Source organism: Pseudomyrmex gracilis, unplaced genomic scaffold (assembly GCF_002006095.1).
Source record: "Pseudomyrmex gracilis isolate BER0280 unplaced genomic scaffold, ASM200609v1 scaffold_1, whole genome shotgun sequence".
Classification (NCBI taxonomy): Eukaryota; Metazoa; Arthropoda; class Insecta; order Hymenoptera; family Formicidae; genus Pseudomyrmex; species Pseudomyrmex gracilis.
In genome coordinates this window covers 1,453,302-1,475,843 of record NW_018020585.1, presented here as the reverse complement: position 1 = coordinate 1,475,843, position 22,542 = coordinate 1,453,302, and the positions used below count along the sequence as shown (strand labels likewise).

General features: G+C 41.8%; 1 protein-coding gene across 6 annotated transcripts in view; it reads right to left on the bottom strand.

The window, feature by feature from the left end:
* LOC109851967 (tensin-1) overlaps nucleotides 1-22,144 on the bottom strand; it is a 162,613-nt gene extending 140,469 nt beyond the window's left edge. For all 6 annotated transcript variants that reach the window (XM_020422621.1, XM_020422648.1, XM_020422714.1 and 3 more), the window contains exon 1: nucleotides 20,780-22,144. In XM_020422621.1, the coding sequence (XP_020278210.1) occupies nucleotides 20,780-20,872 (93 nt within the window). In that variant the 5' untranslated portion in view covers nucleotides 20,873-22,144. The remainder of the gene's footprint in view (nucleotides 1-20,779) is intronic.
* Nucleotides 22,145-22,542: the final 398 nt, after the last annotated feature.

The window sequence follows — 22,542 nt, the reverse complement described above, 5'->3', positions numbered from 1 at the left end:
GCGCATTTGCTGGCACTTTGTCGGCGAGCTCGTTATACCAGCCGAGAGGTGTTGTAGATGTATTATCGAACTCGATCGGTCTCTCTATTGTTAGCGGGCGTAGTCACGCAACAGACACCCGATCGTTTCATCCGGTTCGGCAAATCGTTTCCAGCCCTTCGCTAAAATCGTTTCTGTTAAACGCGTTTTTACAAATACCGCTTAGAATACACAAGAATGGAGGCAGGATCTCATATTCGGTTATTTCCCCATTTTCCTACAATGAATTTGATAATAAAACGATATAAAGATTCTGTCACTTTTCGCTATTATTCTTCTAATTATCAGATATCTCTGTAATTATATCACTGTTTTAATTAAAAAAAAAAAAAGTGCTAAGTGAGAAAAACGTGTCACAGTCAATTTTAACGCGCCACCCATGATGCTCTCTGGATTACACGTCGTGTTTCAACGGCCAAAAGGGAAGTTGTCTGTTACTCATCTCGTGTGATACTACACGTAACGTTCGGTGCGCGACTTGAAAAACAGCCCCTTAATCATTTTAACGTTTTCCCCGCGTCGAGGAGGGCTGTTCAAACAGCAGGTCCGACCGATATTCTCACGCGGTCTTTTTCAGGGTTTGGGTGTGTGCTTGCGTCAACAAACATTCACCTTTTTAAACACGATCTCTCTTCGGCTCGCGCGGCACTCGTTCGTTATCGGGCGTCAGACGTGTCGATTACGCTCCAGCTCGTTGAAGCACGTGTCTGTCGGTGACACGTACGGTAAAAGGACGTTGCACAGCCGCAGCGAGATTAATTGTCGTCGATTGTGAGATTGATTCTTCCTGCCCGGAAATGGCGTAAATTACGACACCGTATTGCGTGTCACAAAAACCGAACCGATCCGGTCGATCGTGATTCTGGTGATCTATTAGAGCGGAAGTCATTTACAGAATGAGTTTTTTTGTCTGAATTTTTTAGAATATCGCGTCGTGTATTGCGGCAAAAATATTTACAGACGTACAATTGTACATATTAAAGCTGAAAGTTAATAAAATTATTTGAAGAAAAAGCAACTCTCTTTATTTTCTCTTTGACATTTAGAATATTCTCAAAGAAGTCGAAATACTCGAATGTAATCGAGATTTATTGTTGCTTTCTTTCAAATGACATTTCGCGACATGCGCCACGCATGATATTCTCGCCGTGTAAAAGAAGAAACACGGCGCTTCATTTGTGTGACACGTGGCGCACGTATTTGCCGAAGATTAACAGTCGCGATGACATTTTGCTTACGTCAATGCGAAATCAATTTGCCGTTGCAAACTGTGCTTTTTGCGATACTGTGTTATAATAATAATAAGAATCTCCTGAAAGGTCGAGCGAGGGTGTATACTCAGCAGAAATTGCACGCGAGTTAAAGTAAAAAGCGCTGCGATCTTTAAACACACTATTGACTCCGTATAATCGTGAGGAACGAATCATTTTCTCTGACTGAGAAAACTGCGTCGAGTTAAAGTAATCTTTGCGATATAATCGCAACCACACATTTTGCCGCGCGCGCGAGAACCACACCGTCGTCGTCTCCGACAAACACGCGTCAATTTACTCGCATCGCTTTTCCCGCCAATCGATTGCGACTGTAATAACGTCAGAATGAACTTTAATTAAGTCGATTACAATCTTGTTCTTGCGATCGATCTGTATTGTATGCGATTACCGACAAGAGAGAGAGAGAGAGAGAGAGAGAGAGAGAGCAAAGTAATACTGTAGATTCTGAAATCTCACGCGAGAAAGCCGCGAACAGTTATTTCACATAAATTGCAAGGTATTATTAAATTAAATACCGTATCACATATCTATCAGTTTATTAATACAAATAGGAATAATTAAATATTTATAACGTTTGCTTTTTCAAGATACAAAGCACTGATATACATGCGCATTTTTCTGACAATAATGATACAACGTTTTTCTCTTGAATTAAATGACTTGCTTTGATACATTTAATCAGTGCGATGCAAATACGCAGTTAACTCTCTTCGCATACAGATAAGGGTCTCCTAGACCTACCCATAAATTTCAAACCGGTGTCTCTAGTAAAAATTAATTTTTCTTAAATGTTTATATCTTCAAAACCACTAGAAATGTTTCCAATTTGTTTTTTTTTATCAACAGAAATCAAACTTTTGATTCAAAATACGAAAATCGAAAGAAAATTTACTTTTCCATTGTATATCGCGTTTTACACAAGACAATAACTTATTATACGCTTCTGTGTGCAAAATACAGTGATCAATCGTCCTGACAATCGTAAATTGGTTTTTATCAGCAATCAGAAAATTTGACTTCCGCAATGCAAGAGAGCTACGACGTTGTCACAGCGGCGCTCTTCAAAGCAAAGTCATCGCGCGGTATGCGTGCGGGAAACGATCGCGTAAGGCCGTTCACCCGTGAATTTCAAACAACTCTCTCGTTTACAAAGTCGTGCTGATTAAAAAAACATTTCTATACCTTCTCTCGCCTCGTAGAATTATAAATAATACATACACACACACAGTAGTCAAGCAAGTGATCGCTGCAAAGAACGAGTTAAATCAAAATAGTTTGCGTTGCTGTTTAGCGGTAGGCGCGACGCATCGTTGACCGATTTCCGAGAAACACGCACGATTTTGGCACGTTTCCGTCGCTTACGTAATGCGGTCGTTGCACCGAGAACCGTCTCTAAAGTTAGCCGGTCAGTTTATTCCCCGCACGTGTTATTGGCGTTTAAACGTTGTGATTGCTGTTATTACGACGAATATTACAAACTCGAGTTTAACAGTTTTCTCTCAAGATGGAATCTTCTGACCGCTTGTTCAATACAAAATCGCACAAAATAAATGCAATATGTTTTTTTTAATATTATTTCGCGCGCGCACAATTTTGTTAACTCAACCGACACACCGCGATCGAGTACCAGTTTCCTCATGCGAGACAGTCGTTTATGTCATCCCGCGCAAAACAGCGATGTTTTTCCGAAATGACGAGATTGCGTCATAAATTAAACCGAGTACATGCGCAACAAAGCAACGTTTCCTGCGACGACTGCAGTCGCGGACTTGTTGCACGTGTACAGTTTAGCGACGCGATATATAACTTCGGTTAGATCCAGAATCTCGCGTTTGAGATCCTCGAGCGCGCACGCGGTCGTTAACACGCCGCGTCAACCGCGAGAGAGAAAGTCCATCAATGTCCAGTCGCGGCTATTATCTCCCGCGCGATTGTGTTGCTATCGCTCGCATGGAAAACAGGAAGGAACGTTGGGAGAGAGAATCAATGGGTGCGTGAGGAAAACTAAAAAACGAAGAAATGAAAAGTGACGAATGGGAATTACACGGTGAGAAGAGACGAATGGGAATTACACGGTAAGAGAGAGAAAAAAACACCGGAGAGAGAATGAGAAACTTCGTAAACCGCGAAGTTTTTAATCGTAATCTACCAGACCGTTGACAGATATAAAGCGTTCGCAGAATGCGACGCAACGAGAGGATGGGTTGGTCGTGTATGTGTCCTGACAAAAAAAAAAAAAAAAATTTATTCCAAGAGCATGTGCAAACTGGATGAAATTTCGGTTGCGCAATTTGAGATGCCAGAAAGCGGTGAATATCGCTTAGTCGAGTTGGGATTAACTGCTTGATCGGATTCCGAAGAACTGAGAGGAACAAACAGGAAGAAGGTTGGCTTTTACGGCGATCCATCTCCTTGGGAGGTCAGCTCCCTCTCTCCGAAACCGGATAGAGGTCTCAAGTGTTGGCGATCGCCTAACATTTCATTGTCTTCGTTCGCGGGACCATGTTTATGGGACTCTTGGAATTTCGTTCTCACGCTGGACACGGCAATTTCGGGGAATCGGGTTTAAAGATATATTGTAATCTTCTAAAAGAAAATATCTTTCCCACAATATTTAGGAAAATTTATTTTAGAAGAAGTGACTACAAAAAAATATATTGTACTCGTATTGTTTGACAGATTAATTATCCGAGATTATGGAAGAGTTAAAGCGTTAAACTGTTATGTATATTGAAACACATTTAATTAGCTCCGGAGAAGATAAACGACGGAATACGTTAATGTATAGGGTTGTATTTCTGCTTCGGTACCAGTTACTCGTCGTCTAGATTAAATCTCTAGAATACGCTCGCATATCATCCGAAGCTTCTTGACCCTTTTTCCGAAGTCTTTAATGTTCCAACCGCGACGTCTAGCTATTAGTCATTCGGTTGCACGGTAATTGCGGCGCGATCGGTAACGCGGCAATTAATCCGTTACGACGTCGGTTATGTAAACAGCATTCTGCTCGATACATATCTGTCCCGCGCGCTCAATGAAATAACGTAATTTGAGGTGTGGCGGCGCTCTATAAGTGCGAGTTCCTTCGATGATCTCTCTCTCTCCCTCTCTCTCTGTAGCCGCGGGATGGCTAATCCGCGATCTCATGACGCGTATACGCGCGATGTCTTCTTCGTCTTCTTCTTCTTCTTCTCAAAGAAGACGCGCGCGAAGGTATGCATCCGGTTTGTGAAAGAAACCATCGTTTGCGCCCTCTCCCTCTCTTCCTTCCCTTCGTAACTGGCCGATTATGTAAAGCGAGTTTCCACGGGTGGCCTCGCGCGGTCTCTCGCTCGGTCTCCGTCGATATTCTTATGCGGGGCGCACAACCTCGTCTTTCACGACGCGCAATTGCGCGGGCGTTTCTTACGGATCCACCCACCGAGATCTATCCCGATCTCTGCGGCGTTCTTTCGAAGTCGTGACTTTGTCAGTCGATGTCGCTCTCGTACATACGATTAATCCTCTCAACCTTTGTACGGAATGACAATCGAAAAATTCAACCGAGCAGAAAGCGGATTCGGATTTCAGATGCAGCGCCGATGGGAGAGAGGAACCGATTCCATTTAATATTTTCGAAAGTCTGAAAAGCATTAATCAAAAAGTATTCCCAATTAAGTTCACAAGATTCATTAATCTCGTAGTGATCTATCCAGTTGCAGCTCATTACGTGACGTTTTTACTAAGATTTTTGTGACCTTATCTCTCTTTCTCTGTCTCTCTCTCTCTCTCTTTCTCGCTTCTTCTTCTCTTCCGCGAGTGAAGAAAACTGAAACTTTATTAATGATAATGAGACTATGTCAACTTTTGTCCGAGTTCTCGCACTAATGAGCCGACCAATTAGTCGTTTCCAAAAACGTCTAGAAATATGCACATATGTTTGTGATAAAACTCGGAACGTTTTCCGATTTCTTCGACTGATTATTTTTAAAGAAGTGTCATTTATTTAACATTCTGTGTTCATAAGTTATAAAATTTTTATTACATTTTTCCCCTCTCTGTCATTTATTTAACATTCTATTCATAAGTTATGAAATTTTTATTACATTTTTCTTCTCTATGCCGCGAGAACGAGTTTGCATTCTCTCGCGGAACTAAGATGTTTGTTCATTAACACCTCGAGTTGCATTTGGCTAGAGTCCACGAGTGTTGCTCAAATAGCATCCGCGACTCTCCCGTAGTCTCTTATTTTCGCCGACAAACGAAACGCTATTCGAAGAAACTCGTATACTCCGGCGGACACGGACCCTAACTCGAAAGACCAAAAGTTTTTCTTGACGAAACGACTCCGGGCCATTGTTGTGATGAGATGTGTCAAACATTATGTGCGAGAGAAACTAGTATCGTCGTTAAAACCGCAGAATCCATCCGACCGACACAAGCCGTAAAAGTACGTTCTTTGTTCATGCGCGCGTGGCCGGTTATCTGTCGTGGCTGTAAGTCCGATTTCTCGACCGTCGATGAGCACTCCGAGTCGTAAAGTCGCGAACTATTTAAAATGTATTTTGCAGTGTTACGATTCAAGACAGAAAAATAATTGCAAGACACACAATAATTTTAACGTATACCTTATGATAGTAAAAAAATAATGACGATGTTATTAGCAGCCAAAGAGACATACATCTTTACATGTGAATAAAAATGATAAGACATGTTTTTTTTTGCTGCAATATTTTACGCAAATTGTATCCTTTACATTGAAAATGAATATTTTTCTTCAATCGCGCGCCATTTTTCTTTTGTACGACACGGCTCATGTAATATTAAATTTGTACGATCTAAACGATGCAAAAGAAAAAAAATTCTTTCTTCGCGATTACAATAGATTGCTTTGCGAGAATCGGATAAAGCGAATGCATCGGGGAGAGATGGTGTGGCGCATATCTATACAAGCCCACAAATGCCGCACTAATGTGTCGTTATATCGCGGGATCACGTTCGCTGACTGAGGGAGAAAAAGAGAAAGAGAAAGAGAGAAAGAGATCTTACGCTTGTTTGGCGACGAAATACGTGCGTTGCGTGTCTCTCTTTGAATCGAGCACTCGAAAGGATTTCACAGAATGCAGAGAAAAATTATTATGGTAATAACGAAATCTCCTTCCTCGCGCCGGGTTGTTGTTTGTGTACGTGTACACATGGCGTAGCGGGAAAACGCGGGCACAGGATTGGATTAATAATATTCAAACGTTCTCACGAGAACGCGCTCTTCTTTATGAATTCTAGATAAGATGGGCGCGTGTTTACATCTTAAAGTCAGATTTTCTAATGGCGACTTCAAAAACCAGCGGTTTTACCTGTGAATATTTCACGTCGCCGCAGTTCATTTTCTTATCTATGATTATGCATGACTGAGATACATAAATTTGCATCGTTCGCGCGAAATATCGCGATAGTAGTATATTTTTCAGCGCGCGTCCGAAATATATAAAGAAATTCTTCACGTTTTTAACGCTGAGAACTCGTCGCCGACTGACTTTTTGATTTATTTGGCGCTAAGTTTGAAGAGAAGATAAGAATACAAATTGCCGTTTTAGAAGAAGAATTAAGCCGTTAAAGTTACATTATATACAACTTACGTATATACACGCAAATATCTCGCGCTTCTTTGCGGGACTGCGGAATAAATCACGTTCTTCTATAACGCGGACCTTCGTTCGCTCACGACAGATTTCGAGTCACGATCGCGATAAGATTGAGAGCTTGGGATCGTCGTCTTCTTCTTCAACATATGTCGCGGCCTGACGTGACGCGATCTCGCCGCAGAAACTTCCACGTAAACGACGGCACATATACGCGGGAGAAAAATGTATATGCGGGAACGCCGACCGAGAGAGAGAGAGGATGGAGAAGCGCACGTCTGATAAATTCATCCGAACGCGACGCGACGCGCCGCGGTGCACGTCGCGATGTACGCGAGATGGTAGCATTTTATTTATGGGCGATTTAAGCTGTAACGGACACGAGGATGCGGGTGTGTTCCGCGAAACATTCGGCCGGAATTGTTTGTGTGTGAGATGAGACAGTCCGAGGATGCTAGACGTGCTTCCGAGTAATCGGTGAATCTAAATCGCGCCGTGTTCTCTTTTGCGAAGCACAGTTGCAGATAAAATTGCGTGAAATGATATCAGCCGTGGCACAATTAGTAGAGAAACAATTACATTTACATTTATTTATTTACATTATTTATTTTTATTTACATTTACATTATTTACATGCAAGTACTAAATGAGAGATGTCTCTATTGCGATAGAAATAGTTTTTTTTTCTTTTTTTATAAAATACAATATAACATAAAATATAATTTCTCAATGATTTTCTATATGATATCTACTTTTTTCGAGAAAAATGCAATTACTGATTATTTGAGGTTCTCGTATATTTCCAGTTTTTGTCAAAAATTTGGTAAAAGAAAAAAATGCACAAAGCTTGTAGATTCTATCAGGGCCGCAATTACCACTCTTCTTTGAACCCTTCACAGAACCGGTTTTCTTTTTATTTGTAGGTGTCGTCGCCACCAAGATGCGCCCCATGAAAGGGCGTCGCATTCTATTATGTGTACGCTTCGCCGTTAGGGCGTGTGCAGGCATTCAAGAGCGAGAGAACGCGCGCCAGAAGAAAGATGAGAGAGGGAGAGTTCTTCCTCTCGGTTCGAGATTCAAGCGTTCGTTCCTGACCTGCTCTAATCTGCCCGGCGGTGAAGATCTCTCAGGAGTTTCTTTTTCCTTCTCTTCCTGCCTTCCCTGCTTTTCCCTTCTCCCTTTAACGAACGATGTGACAACGCGATTCGAATTGTTCGGACTTGTAGCTTGCGCTCAGCACTTAACTAAGAGACTAGAAACATTTCCCCCGATTGGGATCAGACTTTTGTTCGGGCACGTCTGATTGAAAGTCAGAGCCAAATGACGCTGCGCGCAGTCTGTGCAGCGTCAAAAGTTTTTGCCCTCGACGCTCCCCTCAAACTCTAGCCGTTTGAAACTGTATCGTTTTCGGTGCCATCCGAGAAATGCGAAAGTAGAACCATGTGTCGCACACTTGACGCTGAGGCGGCAATAACGCGGTCGATTTTTTGACACCGAGCGTTTCTTCTGCAAGAAAATCACGTACGATAGTCCAGTTAACCGGATTTAAGTAGAGGTGAAATTCGCTACGGCTCTTCGGGTTCTCTGTGTATAAATCGAGGAGAGATCCGCGATCGACGCGCGACAAAGAAAACGACTCGGTCAGGAATATAACCGGAGGTAATGATGATCATAATGGCGTAACCTCTCCTGAATTGTAGAAAATATAGCTTCAGAAGAGAATTGCACGCGCGCGCAGGAATATCACCGGATGGTACGTGTCGCGATTATTATTACGGGAACGCGATATTGATGGTTACGCTGCAGCGAACGATGGACTTTTGCGGCGCGTTACACCTGCGGTTTTCGTAACTAGAGACGTAATGAACTAGCGGCGGCGTTGACGCTTCATTGATATCCGGAAGTCGCTAATCCCATCAGTTTCGATGAGTTCTTTCTACCGTGGAAATTCTAATTGCTGTGGTAATGCAGCTGCCAGTTGTTTTTTTTCTTTTTTTTTTTTTTTTTTTTTTTNTCGCAAACGAGTATTACGCTCGGGCTTCAATAAAACAAGATCTTTGTCCTATCATTTAGCGTTACATAAAGTAATAATTATAATTCTCCTGCAAGTTCTGGTTTACGTAAGAAAATATATCTGATCCAAGAAAGTAGTAATCTCCGTTACTTTGTATGTTATTATTTTAATGTTTATGTTCAAAAACATTAAAAAGAGAAATATTTAAACACACAGAAAATTTTGATTCAATTTGCGATAAAGCGTTCCAGTAATTCTAAGATATAAAACAGGGAAAAGAGAAAGTACATTACACATAGAGTGAACTTCCGAAAAAGTAAACAAAATGAATGGTTATGGGGGAGAAAAAAAAATGATTTCAAAAAGAGGCGCCGTTCTTTTCACAAGACCGAATTTCTGGGACTGTCGGGAGATTAATTCGGGATTTCCGTCTCCTAAATTAATTCCAGCCATAAATTTTGATCTTCACCTTTGTTCCCAAGTAGCAAAGAGGAATCTCGCGCGCCGTAATCGTGATTTTCGTGGGAATCCAAGCGGTCGCCTTCACCGTATAAGTCAGCACGCGACCATTACGTACACTTTGATCCTTCGACTCGATTGCGCGACCGTTGTCGAGGCTAATGGTCCAAACAGGAAGCGCGAGCGTGCTTACACATTTATCCAGACGATCGAATTCCGTTCTCCTTTACGCGCGTTCTGCACTTTTGCGACGATACTTTTGTGACGAGAAATGCTTTTTCGGGACAATAAAATACAGTCTCAGCACACACCGAGTGCGTTTACGTGAAAACATTTAATTTCGACATTTTTTTTTTTTTACAGAAAGTGTACAGAATTATCTTTTTTATACAAATACCTTTTACGTAAATATCTTCTGATAAATATTTTATTTCATGTTTTGCGCTTTAATTCAAAAACAGATGCGGACCAATAAAAATTTTTATCTTTTAAAATGCGCGCGTTACAATTCTAACAGTAAGTTCTCAATCGTCGACAGATGAAAGAAACTAAAAGCAAAGGATGAAAGCAATTTATTTTTTCGTCGTTCCGGGAATCAACGAACGGGAGTGATTCTATCGAAGGGATTTTCCCGCGATTTACAGTGGTACTAAATTGTGCGCACTTTGATATCGGCGCACTTTAGAGTCCGTTCGGATAGTGGTCTATCGTTTAGCCGCCTATTATCTTCGGAGCTATACGTCCGGCTCTCGATATCATTGATGAAGTAAAACGACCCGCAGTTGGCGTCGTAACCGAACGATAAATCGTGCGGCTCTCTAAGAGAGCTCCGTGAATGCTGAAAAGTACGAGGTATCCACGCGATCCACGCTTCCAGTTGAATGGTTTATCCGTCTATTAACGGTATAATTTTGTGTATCGCTAAGTGCCGGGATAATTAGTGATGTCAATGTTGTATTTCGAAGCGTTAATTCCTCCACATGGATGGAGCACCACTTTACGCACGAGAAAAAATACGAGACTCATTCTAGAGAGGATTTGAAAGAGATCCCGCTTTCAAAAGCTACGGACGGAGTTTATAAAAACATCGACTTGTTTGCAGGCCGATACAATCTACCGAATGAAAATCAAGAACATAAATTACATAATTACAGATTTTATTGTAACACACAGATAAGTTAGATATTTGTGTTTTGATTGTTGGTCAAAAACAATAGTGCGAAACGTCCAAGTTTCCAGGTGTGAGTAAACGTATTCGTTTCGCGATTGTTTTGTTTTGTTTTTTTTTGGCACCGTGCGCTGCTTACAAAATTGCTGAGAATGCAGAAGGAAGGTGGAAAGTTCACAGGTGTGTCATAATTCAAGGAAAAACATTGCTCGAACGCATGAGGGTGCCACCGAGAAGCCATGCAAAGCCCTATCTGATCGATTTAACTAAACGCCTTCACTATATTACCCTTAACTGATCCTCACCTTTCACCCTCTTATACACGGTAAACCATGTTTCTCGCCTTACTCGGTGCTTCTTCTTTGCTGCAACTCTGTTTCTCCGTTAGATATATGACGGCAACGAAACGAAAAACGTCGTCGTCTCACGTGAGAACAAAGCCGGAGAAGATTACATACACTCTCTGACTTTGTGTATGCACATGCAATTTTTTCTCAAAATATATTGTAGATATAACAACGTCAATATAATTTTTTTAAGTGCGCGCGATGTTATTTAACAGACGTAAGTAATAGAAATAATTTCAGACGTGTCAAGCTTCTAGAAAAAAATTTAAAAAATATCTTAATTTTCTCTATCTAAAACTCATCTCGTCTGATATCACAGAAATTAAATCGCGCATCGTCGAAGATATCATCGTCGACTCGCGACACTTGTCTCTTCTCGGTAGATGAACACGTAGGCGTTCGAGGGAAAGGATTATACTACCGGGGTTTGTTCACCGGCGCGCACAGGCCCTTAGCCTTTCTCGCATTCTCGACTTCTCGGATATGCCGTTAATTGTACGCGAAGGACAGCATCCATTCATTACTTCGGTTATTTCATCCGGCAATCGCGGCCGCGCGCGTCGCACAGCTCCACGACTCCGTGCGACGAATTCCAAGTCCCTTTCCTGGCTCGTCCTCATTACTGCCGTCGTCGTCCTCTTCAGAAATCATCCGGCGACCCGGCGCTCACCTCGGCGACCGTCGTCGACGGAGGTGGTTACGCCGAGCTGATTACTAGAGATCGCAACGATCCCGTTGCCGACATGGATACGGAAACGGAGTGTGTTTCGCCCGGGAAATATTCCGGTACGCGACCCGGTCGGAGAAAATATAATTGCGAGGTTTGTGAGACAGAGAAAGAAGAGAGAGAGAGAGAGAGAGAGAGAGAGAGAGAGAGAGAGAGAGAGAGAGAGAGAGAGAGAGAGTCAAAGTCGTGAGCGTTGTTCTGCGATTTCGTTTCGCCTGTGTGTTATCTGCTCGCGCGATGCACGACGCAGTTGTGTGTTTTCCAAAGCTGCACCGACAAGAGAAAATGTGATTGCACTAGAGATTGCACCGCTGTTTGCGCACCGGATAAGTATACGAATGTGTTATGTTTTTATTTTATTTTTTTTTCTGTCGTTGATTTATCTAATAAGTAATCCTGAAGAACTTTTGTGTGTGTGTGTGTGTGCGCGCGCGCGCGCGCGCACAGAGAGAGAATAATTGTGTTTCTCGTTCCTAATAAGATAAGTATGCAGTTGTTTATGAAAATCTTATTGTAATGTACAAACAACACATTAGACAGTTAAAATAATCGTACAGTTCGCGTAAACACTACTTAAGAGTATTCATTTCTAAGCGATAAACAATTTCTTCAGCTGAAAATTGAGTCAGTGGTGAACACTATACAACGTCGTCATAGAAGTTGTTTAGTAATAACCGCGTTACTTGCGAATCTCGCGAGTATTAAAAAAACTCGCTTAATATTTATGAATCGGTCTTTTACAATCTTGGTCGGTCGATCTTTCGGCGTGGTGTGTCGAGAGACGCGCATTATTCGTCCACTCAAACTTAACGACGCGAAAGAAGTTTTAACAACCGCAATTAGATTCTACTGTTTGCGCAGTTACACCGCGCATAGTTCCGCGGAAATTACACTTTGCGGTAGACGTCTCTCTAGTGTATAACTCGAAATGATACGCGAGCACAATAACCATAACCGCTCGCGCATTGAAATATTTTCAGTCGGCCTGAAAGCCGACTCGCGAGAGCTCCATCAAGAACGATGAATATATAAGACCAGAGTCTCGGGTGCGAGGGAGACCGATGACGTTACCGGTCGTAAACTATTTTTGTCACAGTCGCCAACCAACAAAGCGATCATAAAATCTCGAGGCGCGTCGTAAGCCGCGCGAGAGATTTTCCCGCGTCGAACTTAAGCTGATCGTAAACGATTTGCATTCGCAAGGAGTCGGGCGGGAAACGCCGCGCTTTACTCCCCTGACATTTCCCGGTATTGTCTGGCAAATTATCATATTACACGTATGCGCGGCGGTGCATCGCTGACGTTCTTGGATTCGCCTTTTTGCTGATACGGGATATGCGTACCCTATGCGATTGGCTATCGCGCAGCTTACGTAAGGAGGTGCTTATTCCCGTCGTCGATAGATTTCCCGTCGTTCGCGATTTCCAACTGCGCTACGTAGACGTTCAGGAACAGAAGTTTGATGAAAATTGATTTCGGCAGAGAGAGAGAGAGAGAAAACGAGGGCGAAAAAAATACGCTTGAAATTTACAAACCGATTTATTTGAAACACAAGTTTGATCTGAAGAATATATATCTTTCTCGACATATAGCCCCGAAAACACATTTAGACGTAAACAGTTTTGCTTCGTCTTAACTTGACAAATTTATTTACGCACTCCAGAGAGTAATAAAAACAATAAAAAAAAGCGGGAAAGAGTAAGAAAAGATGTCGAGACGCCGAGTTTCGTCTGACATACTAAGTGTGCGTGTCATTCGCCACACACGGAGTGTGTTTCGATTCTTTTGAAGCCGACTCGACCCCACGGTGCATCAATTATTCAAAACAATGAGCCAACGATTGGACGCCGTGTGTGGAACGTGGAGATCCTCGGGCTTCTCGTCGGTCGTGGGCTTCCTTATTGCCATCGCTCAACGTCCGAGTCTCCGAAGATCTATACACTAGACCAACGTCTTCTTGCAATCGCGCATGACAACTAGTCGGAGAAATCGCGAGGATCGATGAGGAATGACGGAGTCGTCATGGATATTTGTCATTCCTTGTCGCGTTTTGAAGTGTGTAATTAATATTGCGGAAGATCATTTTACATGCCCGGCGTTAATGATACTATATTACAGAAAATGATTACAGGTTGTCTGCTACGGTGGAAAGTGCCTATTTGTATTACAGAATTTTATATCAATTAAACATTTACTTGATGACGTGTATAAGTTTATTCGCTGCAATTGACGGCACGTGACCGACAACGTCGTTGCACAAAAACAAAACGTATACGGTTAAGTATCGTCACCGCTTGCGGTGCGCGTTAATTACCGAGACGTACTGGTTTTCTAAACAAAATAATTAGCAAATAAATAGTTTTACTTTTCAAGAGATTTCAATTTCAGCACCGCATCGATGTGAGCGCAATTACAATTGAATCGCGAAACTCATTTCGTCATTCCCACGGTGTTCATCGCGCTCATTGAACTTGCTCCGCGACGTTGGCGCACTTCCTGTGTGTGTACAAACATCAATTAATCTCGAGAACAATACAACCTGATCGTCGTTGTTATGTGGAACAATAACATATAAGAATAAAATAAGCAATACCGCAAATTTTCATTAACCGATTGTCACGACAACAATGAGCGATTGGAATACATGCATCGGATTAATAACAATAATTTTGCCGAATGTTAACTGCAAATGTTTGCACGACCGAGAGTAAACGACCGTGTGATATTTATTGTATACAATGAAAATTACACTTTGCATGCAAACGCAAGCACGAGCGAGGCAAACACAAAGCGTAAAACTCGCGTATGAATATATTTTTTTGATTAAAAAAAAACATTTGCATAAGTTTCGCTCGCTATTGTTAGCTCGAAACGTCGAAAATTAATTCCTTAAAAAGAAAGGAGAGAGAGAGAGAGAGAGAGAGAGCACGGCTTTCTTTTGATGTAATCTTCGAGGAGCGTCGCGTCAAGAAACCTAATACCGTCTCTCACCGAGAAAGTTGACCGTTTCGCGGACAATGCTGCACGAGAGAATACGTCGCGTGTCCTAATTGTGAAACTTTTAATTGCGCACTTGTCGCGCAACTGCACAATTAACGAATAATCTCGAGAGATCGACTATCGTTGTCGCCGGTGGCGCGGGATTCGAAACGTGGGTTCGCGATATCGCGCGACTTAATCTCTCCTCGTATTTGTCCGTTCCGTTTCCTCTCTCGTTTCGTTGCATTCTTCGAGAGACTTAACGCTCGTTAAGGGTCTCTTTAACACCGCTCCTTCTTTCTGTCAGATGTCACTCGCGCTTAATTCCCGATGTGGTTTCTGCGTGACGAAAATGAAACACTTGACATTTAAATGAACATCGAAAAAAAAACTCAGCAGTAAAAAAAAATCAGCAGTCGGGCGAATTAACATTTTGCAAGAAAAAAAAATCAGATGATACGGTTGTGCGAGCTGTTTGAGAGAACGACGCGAAAATATCCCGATTTGTATGTAGGTCACACTTATAAGAATCATTTCTTTTATTTCTATCACTCAAGTTATGTAAACGAATCAGTTTGACGTTTCAAATTAAAAGGCGCATCTCTCTTTGAAAGTCTCAGACACTGAGAGAAAAGCAACGGGGAAGAAATTTATTAATGCAATCGCTTTGGCCTTCGCGCTCGGAAGCTCAGAGCTTGCAATTCAATTTAATTGCAGATGGGAAACGAAAGTCACTCGCTTGTAATACAACTTTAATCTCGGCCGAAGACGATGCAATCGTTCCGCGGGGCTGACGCCGCGTTCCTCTGTGTTGTACACACGCATATATATATATATATATATATGATCGTTCGATATTATACAAATAAAAAAATACACTTTTTATTGTACAGATGAAAAAATAAACTTTTTTAATTATTGAGTAATCTCTTAAGTAGTTTTTATTGATTGACATTATAAATGATATTAAAAAACCTAACTCTGCAAACTTGAACTTGGTGCGCGTGATCTCTGTGCCATCCGCAATTTTAAATTCAGTAAAAATATACGCAACGAGATTGATGAGGTAGCTTGTTTTGCAAGAATGTCGGGACGAAACAGACAAGAAAATAAAACCGTCGTTGTTATTTTTAACATTATATTTGGGAACTAAAAAGACCTCGTCTGCGCCCTGCGACATCTAACGCTGTAGACGTCCCTGGTGCCAAAAATAGAACAAGGATAAAGCCGCTGTGTAATTGACTGACTCGTTCTAATCTTGTTAGACCGATTCGTTGGAATTTTAGCCACGGGTAACACAAACATCGGAAAAAAAAATCATCGAAGAAGAATTGCGACATCTTCGGATATCAAAGTGGGATATTGAGGTTTCGAATGGCAATTAAAAAAAAGTGAAGCACTTTATACGTACATTGAAAATAAAAACAAAATATTGCGCGAGAATAAAGTGAAAAATTAAGAACAACAACCGTTCGACGTGATTCCGCAGCTCGAACTGTAACATTACGCGAGATTGACTGATGTTACAAACGGAACCGGCAAGTTAGACACATATTTCGCGCGGTTGATTTCTATATTTTGCACAGATTATTAAATCCAATGAACCTCTCGGAGTCGCACATTACAACCGATCGATTTCTGAAAAAACTCCGACAGACACGATAATCTTCGTCGAAAGGTTAGCGTGAAGGAGCACGCTCACGATTTCGCAGGCCCGCGAGGCTCACAATTCGCGTTGAGGATTAGGAAATTCACGTAATCATCGTCCGTGGTCTCTGGATCATCGACCCGACGAATGCGCGCAAGCTATCAATTACGCATTATACACACTTGTTACATAGATTTTCGTACGAACTGGTTCGCTCGGCGCGATAAGAAAAAGACGTTCTCACCGTCTGTGTTTTGGGCACGAAAAAGCTACGCGTGAAGAGTAAAAAGGAATATTATGACAGCGCCCACGAGGTGTAAGAAAAATATGTGTGCGAAGAGCAAACAACGTATACGGCGAGGTATTGAGCAAAGCCCGAAGCGAACCAACCGCGAGTAAAGTCAGCTGAAGCGCGTAGGTAGAACCGACAGCGTGCGAAGAAATCTAACCTTTCAAAATATATTGCATCGCGCGCTTGCTCTAATGCTGTTAAAAAAACTTTTTGGAGAATGTAACGGAAAAATTATAGTTGAGACGTCACTTGATCCGCGTGTATTTTTTGCTACGAGATTCTCGAAAAGATTCGGAGAAATCTGAAGTCACTTCGAATCTTCCTCTCGAAAGAAGACATAATTACAACTGCAACGATTTATCACAATTGTTCCGTAATTCTGACGTGTGTAATTGCATTTTATTGATTGGTCGCGCGATTATCGCGCGAAGAAATCAATATTCCGCAAACATCCTCCTGCAAGCGGGAAACGTCAACTTTCCACGGGAGGGCAACGGATTGCCGCGCGTGGGCGGCGGAAAAATCGGCCGTGCCCTCCGGGCCCGCTAATTTAATTGCCGGTCTTTACATCGCAAAGGAGCGCGGCACGACGCGGTGGGCGGTATTTCGTACGCGCGCGTGCATATACGCGCGCAGGTGTACCGATAATAGTACGGTTATAATAACAGAGAGAGAGAGAGAGAGAGAAAGAGCGAGCAAGCGAGCGGCTCTCTCCTCTCGTAAATGAGCGTTCAGAAACGCCGACGCGCAGGAAAGTCACGGTGAGGTCGGACCGGACTTGAAGTAACCGGCGGATACACGCGTCAGGAAAAACATTTTCTCGTCATTCGTATCTCGTCGTACGATCTTCCTCCACGGATTGATCCAATAGCGATCGTGAGAGTCTGCTACATTCATCCACAGAGTGTTCACATCTCTCAGCCAAGTTACATTGCGGTCTTTACCGCGAGTCTGTGTGCCAAGTTTAATTAAAATTTTTTTTTGTTTCTACGATCTTTTTTTCACAATCTAAATATGAAATGATGTCGACTGTGTTGGCAAAGCAAAGAGAGAATAATACTTCGTCACAAAATTATTGTAATAACTTCCGCAAACACGAGATTTCTTTCCTCGTCACGTTCGCCGTGTATATATACATATATATATGTGTGTAATAATATTGTGTATATATTACCGACACATGCGCATCGATAATTTACGTTCGCTTATTTACCGCGTTTTACGCAGATAGAAATGATGCTCCGGTTGTGTGTAATCGTTTTTGCGGAATATCGCGTTTAAAGTGCCGCTTTAATGAAAACGCTATGGCGTGTCTCGCCGCGGGTGGGCTTGGTATTATTTAATTGTGTCAAGTACCTTAATGTACACGTAATGTTTTTTTTTTTTTTTTTTTCTACCAACAGCGATTTTAACCTCAACAAAATTTCTGCTAGCGATCAAATCACATTATTGAAATGGAAGGATGTCAAGTCGCGGGGGAATAAAAAATATCACGTGCATTACGTTCGTGGAGAAATTGAATTTTATCTCTCCAATTTCGGACGCAGATTCGCAATTAATAAAAACACAAACCGCTGAAACTTTCAATGTGTCCACGATGATTTTTGCGACGAATCCTGGCGATTGCCATTTGTTTATTTTTGCGACTTGTTTATGCACGCGCGTTTCATTGTAACGGCGAATTCATCGCGAACCGTGCACAAATACGGAAGCAGACGACGCGAATTAATCACGTAATGAATTTTGCGCGAGAACTAACTTATCTCTTCTCTTTCTCTCTCTTTCAAAGTTATCTAATAATTCTTCACGATGAAAACAAAGAAATTCAACTCGACGGAAATAAATGTAGTGAATCTAGTAAAATCAGTATTTTTCAACACAGAGATTATAGCGCGTGATGACATTGTCACGCATTTTGATGATGTATACGTGCGCACGTCTGTTGAGACAGCATGTGCTCCGATGTACGTGGTATGCAGAGACCTGAAACACGAGCTCTTCGCGCGAATGCTGTCTCGTGCCACCCAGAATTTTTTTGCTTCCCGGATTGTAATTTTATCCCATCGCTCAGAAAGAATGTTGTTCCCTGTATGTAGGTAGGCACTATCTCGCGAGATAGTATCGCTGTAAATATACTGTAGCGCCGCAGTGTGTGTTTAATTAATTTCCAAATATGATCAGCTGCAACCGGAAACTCCGCTCGATTAATTTATGATTCGTTCTGTCAGAACAGATAATTGTTACTGCAAACTGATTTTCATCACTTTATTGTGTGTGTATTATTATAGTGTATTATTATTGCGCGTGTATGTATTATTGCGCGAAACAATTTTCATGTGTTGCGCTCGTATTTTACACAGAGAAAGAACAATTTGAAACAAATATCTGCAAAACGCATCATATAAGAGATATTAAATCCGCGCAATGAATATATTCATTACATTTCTATCTATCTTTTTCTCTCTCTCTCTCTCTCTCTCTTTCCGTGTAAACAATTCATGATTATGTTGCGTTTCCTCAAAATTGGTAAGCGTATCCGGGAATGTGTCACGCGCTTTTGTAGAGCGATTACAACACAGCATCACAATGGCGATACGATACAAAAGCTGTTTCAGCCTGCGCAGAGAGAGAGAATATCGCGCGACTGCGGGCTCGTTGTAATTTTAACAAGTGGCTAACACCGCGTCTGTTATTACCCAGCTTAATTGCCGGGTCGTGCTCGAGATATCGTGGAATCGATGGCGGTACCCGCGGGGCGTCCGTCGAAAGGGGACCCCGGAACCGAGGAAAAGGTCGTCGTGGAGAATTAATAAATCAGCTAGTCGGCGGTGGGAGGAGAGATGTTGACCACCGCGGCGTTCCTTCTTCATCTCGGTATTTCGTATCTCCCGATCTTACGGCATCCCGGGACGAAAGAAACCGCCTAATAACCGTCGCCTTAAGCGGGATACCCTCCCACGTTCTCCATCGCGCTACAAGATATTCTGTTTCTTTCTTTCTTCTGAATCGTACTACTTATTACCGGCGCGATATGATCCGTGAATATACCTGTGTTTCACTTTTCTTTTATTTCATTCTATCGATGTTATCGCGCCTGCGTGTGTTAATCGTGGGAAGAACAGTTGACGATAATGAGAAAACTCCCGCGCGGTAATGGGAGTCTGTTAGTGCGCGGTGGTGGAAATATTGCAACTTATTTTAATCGGGTCTATCGGATGTAATACGAGAATAAAAAAGTTGGCCTTCGGGTGTTGCTTCTCGAGAAAAAGATAATGATGTAAAAATATCGGAGAAAGCACGAACTGAAAAAAGTCAAATTAGTAAGAGAATAAACTTTTTCTTCCTAGTTTTTTTTAAATTAAAATGCGCTTTTAATAACGGAAATTTTATTTTACTCGCGATGACGCGACGTTGTTACTCCCTGTTAGAGCTTGTAATTGCTTAAATACTCGGAAACACGATCGCAACGGTTGTTATTTTACGATCGAGAGACGCAAATTTTCCTCACGCTTGTACAAGAGGAACACTCTGCATTCCCTTCGTACGTTGTAATTATAAAGTATCGATAAAGTATCAGCGCAACCAGAATGCCTTCCCATTTGGTTCGAGTTGCTCGTTGAAAAAAATTGATAGCTATAAAAACAGCGGGGCCATGTGCCACCATGCCCGGATAAGCCGAGTGGAACAATATCTCACAGTTTTCACTCCCGAGCTCGTTATGAATTCGATTAAATTGTCTTCGCTAAACGATGTCTATTTTTAAGTAACACGTGTGAAAAAGTTCGCCAACCTAGAATTAATAAAATGCTAAACTTCGAACTACACTCTAACAATTAAAACAATTTAAACACATTTTCTTCGTCTCTACGTCTTATATACGTTTTACGTCTCATTCAATTTTTTACAAGAAAAACAGATTTTACTTTATTCATTTCTTTAGTAGAACTGCAAATAAAATACACACAGAATAAAAAAAAAAAAAATTGTATGATATTTAAATGTATAATCTGATTTTTATAAAATTTGCATTCACGTCTCTTATAAAAACTTTGCATTCTTCTCTCCCCAAAGAATAGAAGCCGGCAATGGGGAATTGTGCATCGGAAAATCTTTCGAAAAAGGAGCGGCCCGAGTCGATCGAGTTTTCGCTCGGTTCGACACGAGGCTCGCCGCGAGAAAGTCGCGCGGAAAACTTTTCGAAGAAGAATCTTTACCTTGACAAGCAGGTGGATCGGCTGACTGACGCTGAGTGGCTTGCCTCTTCTGGCCTTTCCGCCTCCACCACCCAAACACTTTATCCACGGCATTCCTGAAGCGTTTCCTCGTCTCTGCTTGTTATTTGTAATTCCCTCTTTTCCTCGTCTCTTTGTATCTTGTTCTTCTCGCGATCCTTCTTCGCCTTCCGTTTTCTTTTCCGCCGTCTGAAGATTCTCTCTCTCAGGATTTTTCACTCGTCTTCTCTCTTCTCGAAACTTTTTCGTGTCCGATGCATCGCGCGAGCTACGATGAAAAAACCTCCAGTCCTCCCGGGAGTTTATGATCGCAGATTTCCCAAAATAAATCTGTCACGCGTTTCTCCCGAGAAATCGGAAAGTCGAGAGTTATGGACTCTCGTGGACTTGAGGATTTCGTGATGATTTGACGCGTGCTTTTGATGCTTTTCGACGCGGGAAAACTTTCTTAATAACAATTTTACATAGATATCGAAGAAATGCCGCTTTGTATGCGCAATACAAAGAATTGTTTTTTCCTTTAAACGAGTTTTCGACGTGAATATCTTCACCAAAGCGATTTATACTTTCTGGGGATGGAATAAATTCTTACTTTACGAAATAATACTTTCAAGTTGTTCGCGAACAGGATTTCCGCGATTCTGGTCTCCGCATTTTCACGGGAGTTTCACGTGAGGCGCGAAACTTTCGGCAGAGTAAATGCGCGCGGGCGAGATTGCGAGGATCTTCCTTCCGGTACGCCTATGAAGAAACGGTTTCGTTTCTCCGGTGTGTGTAGTTGAAGTTTTATCCGTGCGGTAACTCTAAACTGCTCTCGACCTCCTCAGGGAGATCTCGTAATAGCCGTGTTCACACCTTCTCGCGGAAGTATCTTCAAGGTCTGTCGTAAACCATTTGCGAATACTCGCGGAATATCACGGAGATACTAGAAGCCTCGACAGGGTGTCGGATAACTTTTCGCCCTTTTGGGACTTCGGGTTTGCTCGTGCCTTTTCTTTTTTGTCCTTCGGGCACTGCTTGAAAATGTTTGTATATTCAATTCCAAGGGACAGTAAAATTTTTACAGGCGTGCAATCTCGATTTATAATGTTCACGCCGCACTAAATGCATAAGTCAGCAATAAATTGCCACGTAGTTCGATAGAAATATGTAATTTCGATGTTTCTTTGTTATTATTCAGAAATATTTAATTTCGATGTTGCTTTGTTATTATTCAGTCTCCATTTAATGCAATAGTTTGTTATTGTGGCATATTCCATTTCCCGCAACAATTTTCTACATTTAATAAAATATTGGTTTTTCGGTTTTTTTGTTAGTGAGCAATTTGTCTCTTCTTCTCTCTCTCTCTCTCTCTCACCACACAAGAAAAAATTAAAGTATCACACTCGTCCAATTTGTCTTTTTTTTTTTTGTTATTTTTTTAATTCGTTCAATATATTTTTTAAGTTTTTCAATTTTTTTTGGTTTTTCTTTTTTTTGTGTTTAAAAGTCAGTGGCAAAAGCAGCACGCATCGATTTCCCGTATCAAACGCGATGCAATCATTACATTCGACAGATTATTGCTGTCATCGGACACATCCGCGTACTCCAAAAGAACCGATCTTCGCTTTTTTTTTTAATTTTTAATTCTGTCGCACTTCCGGCGCAATCTACACCAATTCCGTCGCTCGACGCGTTAACATGAGTCTACAACGGGAGGGAAGAAACGGGAAGAAAATGTTGTTACTTCGGAGTTAATGCGCAGG